Genomic DNA, 13698 nt, shown 5'->3' on the forward strand with positions numbered 1-13698 from the left:
CAGGGTTGGAGGCTCTTCCAAAAATAAACAACTTTAAAAAAATCTCCCCCGGGTGTGGTGGCTCACACCTTTAATCCCAGCACTCAGGGAGGCTGAGGTGGGTGGAGCACAAGGTCAGGAGTTCAAGACCAGCCTGGCCAAGATGGTGAAACCCCGTCTCTACTAAAAATACAAAAATTAGCTGGGCACGGTGGCAGGAGCCCATAATCCCAGCTACTTGGGAGACTGAGGCAGAAGAATCGCTTGAACCAGGGCCGCATAGGTTGCAGTGAGCCAAGATCGAGCCACTGTACCCCAGCCTGAGTGACAGAGTGAGACTCCATTAAAAAAAAAAAAAAGTCTCGGGCCGGGTGCGGTGGCTCACGCCTGTAATCCCAGCACTTTGGGAGGCCGAGGCGGGGGAGTTCAAGACCAGCCTGACCAACATGAAGAAACCCCATCTCTACTAAAAATACAAAATTAGCTGAGCGTGGTGGTGGATTTCTGTAGTCTCAGCTACTGGGGACACTGAGACAGGGGAATTGCTTGAACCCAGGAGGAGGTTGCAGTAAGCCGAGATCACGCCATTGTACTCCAGCGTGGGCAACAAGAGCACACCTCTGTCTCCAAAAAAAAAAAAAAAAAAAAAAAAAGAAAAGAAAATCTCTTTTCCCAGTATTTGTAATATAGGGAGTCTTCAAGTTGGTTTAAAAATGGAGTCAATGGGAATCCATCCTCAGCTCTTAGCTGTGAAGGGAAGGCTGTCCCTCCTCAGGGATCTCACTCCTCACAGCAGGGGTGCTTCTGTGGAAACCTGGTCAGCTGGTCCCCTGCTGTCCTGCGGGGCTCACACCCAGGCACTTGATTCAGCGGGTCTGGGTGGTGTCTCCTTCCTCCTCCCCACCCCAGTAATCTCTATAGCTTTCCCAGGGCCCCAGGTTGCAAAGCACTCTGGACTAAGCCTCCTCCAGGTTCTGAGGGCTCCACAGGAGGAAGGTCGAGGCCGGAACCGGCCTAGAACCCCCGTCGCTGAAGGTGGAGCCAGGGTGGCCTGCCATGCCCGGCGTTTATGCTGTGAGAGCGGCTCTGGCCCTGCCCATTGCCCTGGATGGGCTGCCATCCCTTTTCAGGAGTTCAAAACCACATACCGAACCCATTAGTCCAAAGGACCATCATCCCATTTGATCCTAGCACAGGGCAAGGGACCACATGGACAATGGCTGCTCGCGGCACCTTCTTGCTATGCAGTCATGTCGTGGTGTCATTTGTCACGTTTCTGTTCCATTATTTTCAAGCAAGCAGGAAGCCACGGGGCTACCACCTCAGTTGCTCTTAGCCAGTGGCTCTCTCCACAGGTAGGCCTTCATCGGAGGGGAAAAGCCACCTTAGGGTTCTAGAGCTCAAGGGCTAATGATGCTTTTCACCTGCTGATTTAAATACAGAAGCATCGGATTGTCTGCTTCTCAAGGAGAAGAGCTGTTACCATCTCGTCTCTTCAACGGGACCCACTCCTGGGCCCTAGAGCAGGGCAGGTGCTCAGATGAATCGTGGCCGCCTGCCTGTGTCAGAGGGTCAGCCTAGGCAGGTTCCCCAGCCCGCTGGCCCGGGACGTCCTCCTCTCTCCCGGCCACTCGCTGCTAAGGACAGCCCGGGCTCCCGGGGCCATGCAGGAGAGCTTCTGTGATCTGCTCCAGTGCGGTGGCTTTGAGAGTAGCTCCCAGGAAAGGCTGCCTCAGCCCCAGCGTGATGGGGACGGGTAGGGGCGGATGAGGCTTCCCAAAGCAGCTATGGCCTTAGGTAACGCCAGAAGGAAACCTACTTTTCCTCCAAGATCAGAGGGAAGGATGGGGTAGGATGAGGTGGGATGGGATGGGATGAGGTGGGATGGGATGGGATGGGGTAGGATGGGGTGGGATGGGGTAGGGTGTTGGAGCATCACCATGTATGTATGTCATACAGTGTATCCAAGTAGGGAAACACTCCTACTTGGATGGAAGATCTTTGCTGTTCTGTTGAGGCCAGCCTGATCCTGGAGGCAGGGTAGGGCTAGGCTGTTGCCCAGGCTTGAAAGTGGCGCCAGGGCGTCCCTGAGTCCTTACACTTTCCCCAGAACCTGCGGGCAGCAGGAGGCCCTTGGCGGGGTAGGGAGGGGCGGCGGTGGTGCGGGTTGTGGGCGTGGCCACTCGGAGGCGCCCAGCCCGGGGGCGGGGCTTCCTGGGAGCATGCGCAGTGCCGGCTCTGCCCGGGCTGGGGCCTAGACTGCCGCCCCCGCCTCCCCGGCACAGGTAGGGCGCCCCACAGACCGGACAACGCTGGGTATGGCTGAAAACGGGGAGTCACGGTGCGTTCTGGGGAAGGGCCAGGGCTGGGGGCTCGGGCCCCTTGACCAAAGCCTCCAGCCCAGCCCAGCGGAGGCTGAGAAGGGCGGTGGGGCAGGGCCGGAGTAGCCGTGGGGAAATGGGAGGGCGTGGGCCGAGCAGCGCTGCGCGGGAGGAAGGTGCCACCATCGCCGGGTTTCCCAGAGGGCAGTGGTTCCTGTGCCCGCATGTGCGGCCTTTTCTGTGAAGGAACCTATCCCAACCCCAAGGCCCAAACATGTGGCCGCGCCAATGTTTAGTTGTGCTCGGAGCCCCAGGAGAAGCCGAACTGAGGGCAGCCAGAGGCCGGTGTCCGCAGAACGGCCCACGAGGTCTTCGGCTCATTGGCCTGGAGTTTGAAATGCACCTTGAGCTTTAATGGCCTTTTCCTTGTGCGACTCCGAGTTAACGTGGCTGCTGGTGCTTTTGGCGGGTGAGGACGCGAGGCAGGCCACACATCTCGCTGCTTTCCAGAGCACTTCTGGGTAGTCGTTCAATTCCCAATTTAATCCAAAGCCAACAGTTCCGTGAGTGAGTGTGCTGCTGGCTGTAGGAAGCCGACTGTGGACAGATGAGGATAATGGTCTGAGTGAATTAGCAAGTCTGGAGAGGAGCGCCCATCAGCAGAATGACAAATTTAGGATCTTTAAAGACATCTGGTCAGCGATGCCGGAGCTCGTGATTGACTGAGTGATTAATAATGGAAAACCCTTACTTCAGTGTTTCCACGGCCCTCACCCACGTCCCCAGCCGGGGCGGCCGTCCGCCCAGCCTGCCAGAGACCTTTCCAGCTGAACAATGGCGGCAATTGGGCCCTCATCTTTGACCCGTACTTGTTAGTTCAAAGTTTCCTTTTTTCTTCTAGTTACCCCACTTATCTGCGTGTTTTCTAATTGATAGTGTACTGAGATGGCTCCCAGTTCCCACGCACATTTGCTAGAATGTTACCTTCACACAGTGCGTACCAAGGGCCCACTGCTAGCCAGAGCCTGGCACCTCAGGGTCACCTTAGGCGTCCTGCTTATGGTTCCCTAGCAGGGGCTTCCCTCAGATACACACAGCCCCTGGGCCTGTTGAAAGGCTGACGTTATCCCTCTTTAATTCTGCGGTGGATTTTTCTTCAGGCTAAGGCAGCTGGATAAGCACAGCCAGGCCACAGCCCAGCAGCTGGTGCAGCTCCTCAACAAGCAGAACCAGCTTCTCCTGGAGAGGCAGAGCCTGTCGGAAGAGGTGGACCGGCTGCGGACCCAGGTACTGTGCAGAACGCGGCGCAGGTGGGAGTCCTTGGGCGGGCTCAGCCCACCCAAGAACACGCGGGAGTCTACAGGTGGGTCTTTTATGCAGCTCAACAGGCCGGCTTTCCCACGGATCACATCGGTTAGCAGTAAGCTGGGAGGGAGGTCCCGACGACTGTGCTGGGCAGTGCAGGACCCAGAGAAGCGGAGCCATGCGCTCGTCCTGGTTAGGGGGTTAAAGTCCGTGCAGGTGAACAGACCCAGGCCCGCGAATGAACGAACCACACCAAGTGCCAAGCTGCGCCGTGCAGGCTGCGGAGGGTGCGAGAGCAGGGAGAAGCGGGAGGACGGCCGTGGCCGGCAGAACAGGCTTTTTGGAGGAGGGTGGCCTCTGAAGGTCGTGTATGGTTTGAATTGGTTGAGGAAAGAGGTGTTCTCAATTAGCAAAGTCGTCTTGAATGGAATGCAGGCATCTTGTCCTAAATTAGCTGATTACTGGGCTACTATCTGGAGTGTTTGCAGAGCACCCGGCAGTGTCACACAGCATGCATTAATTCCCTTTACCCTTGAACAAGCCGGCGGTGCTGACATTATTGTCTCCATGTTTTAGATAGGGAAACCAAGGCCCAGACAAGCATTACAGCTGGTAGGTAGGGACACCACAAATGGAACCTGAGCCTGACTCCACAGCCCAGGCTTTCCCCATTCAGGTGAGATCCAGGACCACCAGCAGGGAAAAGGGAGGAAGGAAAGTGTCCGGTGAGTTTTGAACGCGGTCTGAAACCTCTTGTTTTCTAAATCGCTTCTCTGCCTGTTAGAGAGGCTGTGCATTTTGCCCCATCAAGCAGTTTGTTAGGATAATGAGGCCGTCCTGGGCTGACCAAGGCCTCCGCCTTTCATTAGGATTGCACCCAGGTGCTCTGTGAGTGCCCTGGGGACTTCAGGCAGTACACGCTTGGAGTGATGAATAGGAAAAATGCATCTGGAAATGGAAACGAAGAGGAGTCTCATTCTCCTTACAAAATGACCTGTAAGTACTGACTTTTCCCACTCAGCCCAAAATCCCTCTGCAAAACATATGTTCACAGGCAGTAAATGAACACAGCCAGGCGCCAGGGAGCTAAGGCCTGGAGGTGGAAACGCCTCTGTGTCCCCATGCTTCTGGGACTGCTCACCGGGACCCTGGGGGGAGCAGGCCGCTCAAAGTCCTAGCCACAGCCGCACTGCCACTGCTAAGCTAGGAGGCGAGGCCTCACCTGGCGCGCTCCACGGCAGGGTCCTGGAACCCGAATTTCGCCAAGCTGGTGGGGTGATTCTGGAGGACACTACATTTTGAAAACCTTCGAAGTGTTTGGAGCTGGAAAGAACAGAGAATTATTCCAGTCTGTGTCACTGTGCTGAAGCCCCCACCCCTGCCTCGGACAAGTAACTTAAGCCTTTTTCCAGCCTCAGTTTCTCTGCACAGTGGGCATGGTGCACACCTGGCTTCACGGGCTATGGGTGTGCTGAGTGCAGGCGGGATGCCCCACAGGCCCTGGGGCACACAGGCTGGACCTGTGAGGGTGTTTCCTTTCTCCCTCATCTTCAGAGGGTCCTGGGAGAGGTTCAGGGAAGGCAGAGGCCTGCAGAGCAGCAGCCGTAGGACCAGCGCCACTCCCCTGTCCTCTGCTTTCAGGATGACCCCCTCATCCTCCACCAGACCCAGCTCAGAACCCAGCCCTGTGGGCAGGTCCCCAGCGGCATCTGCTTTAGGCCTGGCCAGCCAAAGGTCAGGGCCACTGGGGCCACTAGGTCTCCTGGCAGGTGACTAGGCTCTTGCCACATAGGAGGGAGGGACCGTGACTCCTGGCATGCGTGAATCTTTGGCCTCTAAAGCCAAGAGCTCGGTCAGCCCTCAGGTTGTGGGGAGTCTTCCATGGAAGCTGAAGCACACGGCAGCTTCCTTTGGGCTCTGGACTAGGTCAGGAGAACGTGGGCTTTGCCTTTTAACTCCCCATCTGCCTGCTTTACAGCACACTTAGATCTTAACATGGATCACCGATGCTTAGAAGCCTCTTCCAGGGCTTTAAAAATCTGGTTATGCCAAGTGAGTTGCAAAATTTTCACAAAATGCATTAAAAAAACCTCGAACCTCAAAAAATCCTCAGAAAAACTAGCAGGTCTTTCTTCTTTTGCCTGAAGCAACAGCAATGATTTGCCCATCCTGTGCTATCTGATACTGGCCCATCTGGCTCATCTCTAAAGCGGCCTTTCAGATTCAAATATTACACTTGGAGTTATTTTAATATGAACATGACAAAAGAAATTTGGTAGAGGGAATGTTGGCTTTCAGTTGCAAATACTAGTGGTCAGAGAGGAGGCAGGGATCCAGGTTTGGAAGCGCTCTGCGGAATATCTAAACCCAGAGCCCGCTTTTTCTGGCTGAGCCTGGCCTTCACCTCTAGGTAGGGGCTGTCAGTGGGCTTCAGCCCCTGCAATGCCTTTTTGTCACGGAACCAGCTTGTGAGTTAGGCTTCTGCTGAGCCGTGATGGAAGCGAGGCTGCTGTAGGTTCAAGCAGGTATTTTGGAGGACGTGCCGCCTGCGGGCTCTGGAGTGCTCAGCCAGCCTGTCTGTGTTCCTGGAGTGGCCTGCAGGTCCAGATCCTGGGCAGCTGAGGTTACAGCTGTCCTCATGTCCAGGTTAGAGATGGTTTAACTAAAGGCTTCCATTTTCTCAGCCTGGATGAGTTAAGCTTAACTTAATTTTGCATGTCTAACTCTAAACATCTCTGTCCACTTAATACCCAGAAGAGAATGGGTCGGGCAGCAGTTCCAAAGCAAAGTCCATCCCTTTCCTTCACTCCCTGTCCTGGGTCCTGAGCCCTGCTGCCCCTGGTGGTGGGGCTCAGGCTGGCCTGTGGCCTCCCACAGCAAGTATCTAGCCTGTTAGCAGGCTTCATTATTCTAACTTGTTTCTGCTTGAATTCTGAAACACTCAAAACGACATGGCTGGCAGAGGGAGCCCCTGGTAGTGGTAGCTGCCACATGGATGCTTTTGGCCACAAGACCTGCCACCCTTCCCGCTCCCCTCCCTGGGGCCGTCTGCGGTGGGCAGGGCTCAGGCCACTGGCTACAGCTCTCGGCTCATGGCTTGGCTTGTGCTTTGTTTTGTTTTGTTTTTTGAGACAGAGTCTCGCTCCGTCACCTAGACTGGACTGGAGTACAGTGGTGCTATCTCTGCTCACTACAACCTCTGCCTCCCAGGTTCAAGTGATTCTCCTGCCTCAGGCTCCCAAGTAGTTGGGTTTACAGGCACCCACCACCATGCCCAGCTAATTTTTTGGTATTTTTAGTAGAAACAGAGTTTCACCGTGTTGGCCAGACTGGTCTCGAACTCCTGACCTCAGATGATCCGCCCACCTCAGCCTCCTTTTAAAGTGCTGGGATTACAGGTGTGAGCCACTGCGCCCTGCTGTGTTTCTTTTGAGATGAGTTTTGTTCTTGTCACCCAGGCTGGAGTGCAATGGCATGGTCTTGGCTCACTGCAACCTCCGCCTCCTGGGTTCAAGCGATTCTCCTGCCTCATCCTCTCAAGTAGCTGGGATTACAGGCGCCCACCACCACACCAGGCTAATTTTGTGTTTTTAGTAAATACTGGGTTTCTCCATGTTGGCCAGGCTGGTCTCGAACTCCTGACCTCAGGTGATCTGCCCACCTTTGCCTCCCAAAGTGCTGGCATTACAGGCGTGAGCCACTGTGCCCGGCCTCTTGGCTTGTTCTTAGTTTTGGGTGACTACAAATAATGGCATCATTGATCTCCTGCCTCACCTGGGGGAAACAACTTCAAGAAAATGGCTTTTAAATGTCATGAAATGGCTCGCTCTTCTCCTTGTGGAGAACAGACATTGAAGCATTTGGCCAGCTTTGCCTAGACGCAGTTCCCCGCACTCTATTGCGAGAGGGTCAGGGCCTCCAGAGACACACTCTGGCCTGTGTTTTGTTTGAAACTGGGTAGTCACACTCTCACCTCTTGTTGAGAGGCGGCCCTGGCTGGGGGAGGCTGAAACCTTGGTGGGGGCCGGGAGGGAGGGGATTCGGGGTGAGGTCAGTGGGTCCTGGGGGAGTTTGGGCAGGGCCTGACAGCTTGGAGCAGGGTCAGGGGTCTGCAACCTAGCGCCTGGGGGCTCTAACATCTGGCTAGGAAGGTTGGAGCCGGCTGGTGAGGAAATAGGAGTCTTGGGGAGAATGGCATCTGGGAGAGGGGAAAACAGAAATTATCTGTCCACTTAGAGGATGGTCTCAACCATCAAGCTGATTTTCTGTGTCTGCGTGCTTATTTGGTAATGAATACGGTCTCAGCTGACTTGCATTTTCTGATGGCCGTCGTATCCTAAGTAGGCTGTTTGGTTCTGTCTGCAGTGTTCAGTCTGGGGAGTGATTCCCTTTTAGTCCCCTCATATGAATCACTTACAGTTTAGAAAACAGAGTCGGAAACTGACTTGTCAGTGGTTAATCAGTTGGCCCTATGACTTTTAAGCATTCTTGGCAGTGAATTTACTTTCTAATTTGATTTAAACTTGTGCATGGATCCAGCAGCCATATGTGATTATATTCAAGATCATCGACATTATCTCATTATACCAAAGGACTCATAGAAGAGAGCCGAAAACAAGCAGGGGACGCAGAGACACAGAAGATGATGAAGGAGGAAAGGCCCATTGCGACTGCAAGCAAAGGGAGAAGGGAGGCTCTAGAAAAGTGACAGCTCTAGGGGACCAACACTCCCTGCTGGGGAGGCCTGCCTGCAAGGCAGAGCTGCTGCAGGCTGCCCATGTTAGGCCTTGGAGGTGTCACCTAATTTACTGTGGTCCTTCTAGGAGCCCTGGGGGCCTCGCCCAGCTGACTTAGGAGCTACCACAAAGTTAGCTACCTGCAAGACAGATGGTGCTTGAATAGAACAGCAAATACACTGAATAAAATAAATTAAAAAGCCTCCTCCTGAACCAAGATTTTTTGGAAAGAATTCTAAATAGATGAAAACAAACAATTTGATTTCAACCAAATTGTTGTTTTTTTGTTTTTATCCTGATTTTCACCCGAATTGTCAGTCTCAAAAATAAACACTGATACATTCCCAGAAAATATTTTTCAAATAAAAACTGACTCTGTTAAAGTTTGCCCTGATTCTTTCAAAACTGTGTACAAGACACTGTCAACCAAAGTGACTTGCATATTTTTTTAAATAAACTTGAACATATGCAGCTAAAATGTCATTAACTCCCTGCTGCCTGAGTGTGTTTAAAGAATGACACGAGGCCCCGGGTGCTGCGTGTCTAACATGAGCATCTCGCGACCTTCGGCGAAACTTCCCCAAACACCTCCAGCAGCAGAGAGTCAAACTTCGTGTTTTTTTGACTGAGCACCCTGTGTCTAATATTGAAAAGCGCGCAGGGCTTCATTTTAGCCAGACTTGCTCTTCCGTTAGCAGTTCACTTTGTCTAAGAGTGAGTACTTTCAGAATGAGAATCATGGGAGAAAAGTGCATTGAATTTTATATTCCTTCAGATACATTTGCTCTACTTATTGCTTCCTGAGTCAGACATTACATTTTGCAATATAAATTCACAATCAAGATTTTAAAGGGAGCTAAATATTTTAATCCAATTAGACAAGTGAACAAAACACTGAATATTACATGTAGTGTAGATCAGTGGTTCTTGCCTTTAAAAGACTGTAATTCCGTCACATTACAACCCCAAATGTCAGTGTTGTCTTTATTTTTAACACTTTCAAACATGAGGCAGCCAGAGGCTCCACTCTCTGCTGTTGGTGACACTGTCTGTCCTTTGGGAATTCTTAAAATCTATTTACCATGGAAACATGGTTCATATAAAACACAGACCTGCCTGTGTGGAGAGGAAGTTCTGATGACTCAGGGGACTTGAGAAAGCTGGAAGATGACAAACTCAGACCCCATGGTTAGGAAGGAACCCTTGAGCTTGGGTGCGCCCTGGGGAGGCGAGGCGGCACCTCAGAGCCAGGACCTCCACCCCAGCCTCCTGTGTGCTGGGGCCTCCCTCTCCCCCTCAAGCCCAGCTAGAGATGCTGTCTTATGGAAAGTCCCACTTCGTGTCTGCAAGGCGGCCTTCTCTGTGGCTTCCTTACCATTTCTCTGGTTTCTACGGCCCCGTTCCTTTCTCGGAGCCCAGAAGCAGCAAAGCCAAGGCCTGCAGTGGAAGGGAAGGAGGGCTTTGAACTCTGACTGCCTTGTGGCTGCTGTTGTCAGAGGCCCAGCTGGGCAGCCAGGAGGGAAGAGTGGCCGCTGCCCTGGGATGGCTTTAACCATGAGCTTCTGCCCTGCTCTGCAGCTGACAGAACAAGGTTCCTGGACAGGCCTGACCTGGAGGGGATGAGGCCCTCAGCGAGAACCTCAGTCACTGTGCTGGGGACAGCAGGGCCGCAGGGGCCTGAAGGTGGCCGACCGCCCCTCAGCTCTGTAGAGGAATACTCCCTTCTAACAGGTGGGCGGTCCTGCTCGAAGGCTGTGCTTCCACAACGTTCCGCCCAGCATGCTGAGGACACCTCCTCACTGCACTGGTGGCAAGCCAGAGCTCACGTGGCTTATTTCATCCAGGTTTCCTGCCCAATTTGGCAGGTTAATTCCGTAGATATCAAACTGGCTCCCCCTCATCTGCTAGAGCAAGCAGGAGAGTCCTGCATGGGAGTCTGGACTTTGAGGTCAAACTGCCTGGGTTCGAATCTCAGCTCTGCGTCGCTTCAGAGACATGTGTTAGCTTCCATGTCACTTGATTTCTGGCAGAGAGAAAGAAAAAAGAACCAGCTTCCCTTTAAAAGGAAGTGCCTGATATCACCCAGAGCCCAGCACGGATGGTTATGAAACCAGCAGGATTAGTGCTGAGATCATTGTGGGCTTGAAAGGGCCATTTGAGATAAATAACCATTTTGTACATAGAAAAATAAGGCTCAGAGAAATGAAGTGAATGGAATTGGGAAGTGGCTGGGCAGGGAAATGAACTTCTTCTCAGGCCACAGGATGTGTGGATGGGGGCAGGTACCCGAGCGGGTGCGGGTGGAGCCGGGCCTGGCTGGAACAGCTGCCGAGCCCTAGCTCTGGCGCCCAGAACACGAGGCGGAGGCGGAGGCGGGAGGCGAGCCACCAAGCGAGGCAGGGGCTGCCCTGGAGCTCTGTCAACTCAGGGCCAGCTTTGAAATGCCCCAGATGGAGATGGGGGAGGGGTCTGCCCTCTCCAGTTACAAATGGATGCTTTATTGCCAGACACACAAGGAACCAGGACCATGTTTTGACTTGGCCAAACAGAGGCAGCACGCCAGTGACAGAGCAGATAGTGGGGGGGAGGGGATGTTACCTTCAGAAGGGCTGGCTAGAGCCACCCACAGAAAGAATGAAGTGGGAAGCCCGGGCAGGTCTCCCGTGAGCAGGGGCGAGGGGTGCCACCATCTCCCCGGGCTGCCACTTCTGGCCTCTCTGGCTGGCTTGGGAACAAAGCAGCAGAAAAGGCTGGCTGGACCCCACAGCGTGGTTGCCCGGGGAACAGTTCAGGTCACCCAGAGCAACTCATTTCTTACACTCAGAACTTAACAAACTTCAGAAATGAACGAGGCAGGGTTTGTGGAGAGAAGACTAAAACGAGAACAAAGAAAATGGGTTAGCAGCTGTGTGCCTGCAGCTGGGGGTGCATTTCCGCCACCTGTGGACAGCACGGCAGGGGAGCCGTGGCCAGTGTGCTGCGGGGCAGCCACAGGAGGGCCACAGCAGGGCCATGATGACAAATGGAAGGGGCAGAAGGATGGGAGACACTGGCTGAGGGCTCACGTCCCGCTGGCATACGCACGCGCTGCTTTCCTGGACAGCAAGACCACGGCCACTGCGGTGCTGATGACAGGACCTTCTGGAAATAAGCATCATGGATATCCCTAACGGCAGATAAGCCAGATGTGGGCAGTAACTACGACTTCTGTCTCGGGACATGCTGCAGGGTCAGAGAAGTGTGTGGTACCGAAGAGTCAGCAAACGGAGGCAACAAAACGGTGAGCTCCTAGGATAGATTATCCAGCCCCCCAGTGCTGACTGAACGCTCTCCATGGGCCAGGCACGGCTGCAGGCACAGGGGCTTGCGCAGCGGACGGTGAGTTTGAAAGTGGGGATGGGTAGAGAGCTTCTCACCTGAGCCGCACGAAATTCAAAGCCCATGCAGACGGTCACGGCCGGTCTGCCGCAGGAAGGAATCAGGCTGACTTCTGTTAGTTCCTGGTGAGGCCCACACATCTGTGTCACTCCCGTGCAGGCCCACGGAATGAGGAGGTCACCTGAGTGCCAGCAGCGAACAGCTCCGATACTGACAAATTGCTAGGTGGCCTGGGAGCCCATAGGCATTATGTAGACTCACCATGAGAATTGCCTGTTTCCTGGAGCTTATCAGAAAATCCCATAACACGTTTTACTTTTATTTCAGGTTTTCACGCCTATTCTGTATTGTGTGTGGGGGGGGTGTGTTTTCTACACAACATTCAATTCTTTTTTTCATTTTTTTTTTAAGAGAAATGGTCACGCTTTGTCACCCAGGCTGCAGTGCGGTGGCACGATCATAGCTCACTGCAGCCTTGAATTCTGGGCTACAGCAATCCTCCTGCATCAGCCTTTTGAGTCCCTGGGACTACAGGTGTGCACCACCACACGTGGCTAATTTTTACAATTTTTCTGTAGAGATGAGGTCTTGCTCTGTTGCCCAGGCTGGTCTCCAACTCCTGGACTCAAGCGATCCTATTGCCTCAGCCTCCCAAAGCGCTGGGATTACAGGTGTAAGCCACTGTGCTCAACTGAGAGTTGGGCTGTTTTTCTTTTGAAGTGTTATCTGTTGGGATTTATGCTTACCCTTTTTGTATTCAGAGTCATCCTAGCATTTCTAAGGTTAGGAAGCCACTGTGTCAAGAGCGAGGCCACCAGGCCACCTGCCCTACGTGGCCAGTCCATGGAGCAGGGGTGGAGGGCCATTCAAACCAGTCATTTAGCTGGACTGTGCTGGGTCAGTTCGATCCGCTGGCCTGGAAGGCAGGTCAGCTTGGTGCAAACCATGTGTCTGACGATCAGATTGCATTGGTGGCAGTCTCTGCTGTATCGCATCGCACTGAGGATAGAAGGGAGTCCCCTCTGCAATGGCAGGGCTCTAGGGCATAGCGCACAGGGTGGACTCCCCATGGGCCACTCAGAAAGGGCCTGGAGAACAAGGCACCCTGTGGGCCCAGGAAATAGTCCACCTGGCTCCACAGGCTGCGAGGGCTGTGCGCATCGGATGGCAGGTTTACCAGGAGGAGTGAGGCCTCCTGCCAGAGCCCCACCTGCATTCAGCCCGAGGCCAGGCCCCCCAGCTACTCTAACTACCCTGCTGAGACCCCCCCACTACTCACAGACCTGTTCAAGAAAAAGCTGTCCTCAGGGCCTCTCACACACTGGGAAATCTACTTGAAATGGAAACATTACTTTTTCTCATTTCTTGTAAAAGGCAACGGGCTGATGTTCATATATTTCTCTTGAATGCAGATTCGGTTTCACTCATTGTCCTGTCTTGGAAATCCCCACATAATGACGGCTTAAAGTAGGTTGACAGAGTCCTCCCTTGGAGTCTAGCTTGGAAAATCCTCACTGGGGAGGGGCAGGCCCACTTCTCTTTTTGGCAGATGGTTCCTAACTACGGAGGGACCAGATTGGGCGCCTGGCCCTGCAGTGCGTGCCAGTGTAACTGATGCGGAAACCGGGATTTGGAAAACACCGTCTTGGCTTTCCCTGGACTTTACACTCCAGAGGGCGAGGACTGTGGCCCAGTCACCTTCCCACACAGTGCAGAGCAGAAACTCCAGCCATGTTGTGTGGAACAGAACCGTTTCCAGTGGCTTCTGACTCTAGTTCCTGATGTAGTTTAAACTAATTTGGGCAGCCATGGCAGCAGAGGCCAGGAACAGTATTCAATACTTTCTGAACTTGCGATTCTCCCCCAACCCAATTCGCATGAAGCAGCTTCGGAACATTTGTATCTGTGTAAAACTAAGAGACCTCAGTACACCCAGTCCCCTCTTCCAACACATGGGAGGTTCGAGGTTTCCATGTGAA

At 53.4% G+C, this 13698-nt stretch overlaps 1 protein-coding gene across 11 annotated transcripts in view; it reads left to right on the forward strand.

Annotated features, from left to right (window-relative positions):
• The window catches only part of SDCCAG8 (serologically defined colon cancer antigen 8), a 246367-nt gene that overhangs the window by 231831 nt on the left and 838 nt on the right, over positions 1 to 13698 (forward strand). For 3 of the 11 annotated variants that reach the window (XM_009196385.4, XM_009196416.4, XM_009196409.2), the window contains 2 exons: positions 3461 to 3587; positions 4475 to 4601. The exons of 1 other annotated variant lie outside the window; for it this stretch is intronic. In XM_009196385.4, the coding sequence (XP_009194649.2) occupies positions 3461 to 3587; positions 4475 to 4601 (254 nt within the window). Of the gene's footprint in view, positions 1 to 3460; positions 3664 to 4281; positions 4331 to 4474; positions 4602 to 13698 lie in introns of those variants that run through there. 7 more of the 11 variants (XM_009196397.4, XM_009196434.4, XM_003893690.3 and 4 more) reach the window with 5 other exon arrangements.

The sequence above is a fragment of the Papio anubis genome, chromosome 1, assembly GCF_008728515.1.
Source record: "Papio anubis isolate 15944 chromosome 1, Panubis1.0, whole genome shotgun sequence".
Taxonomy (NCBI): Eukaryota; Metazoa; Chordata; class Mammalia; order Primates; family Cercopithecidae; genus Papio; species Papio anubis.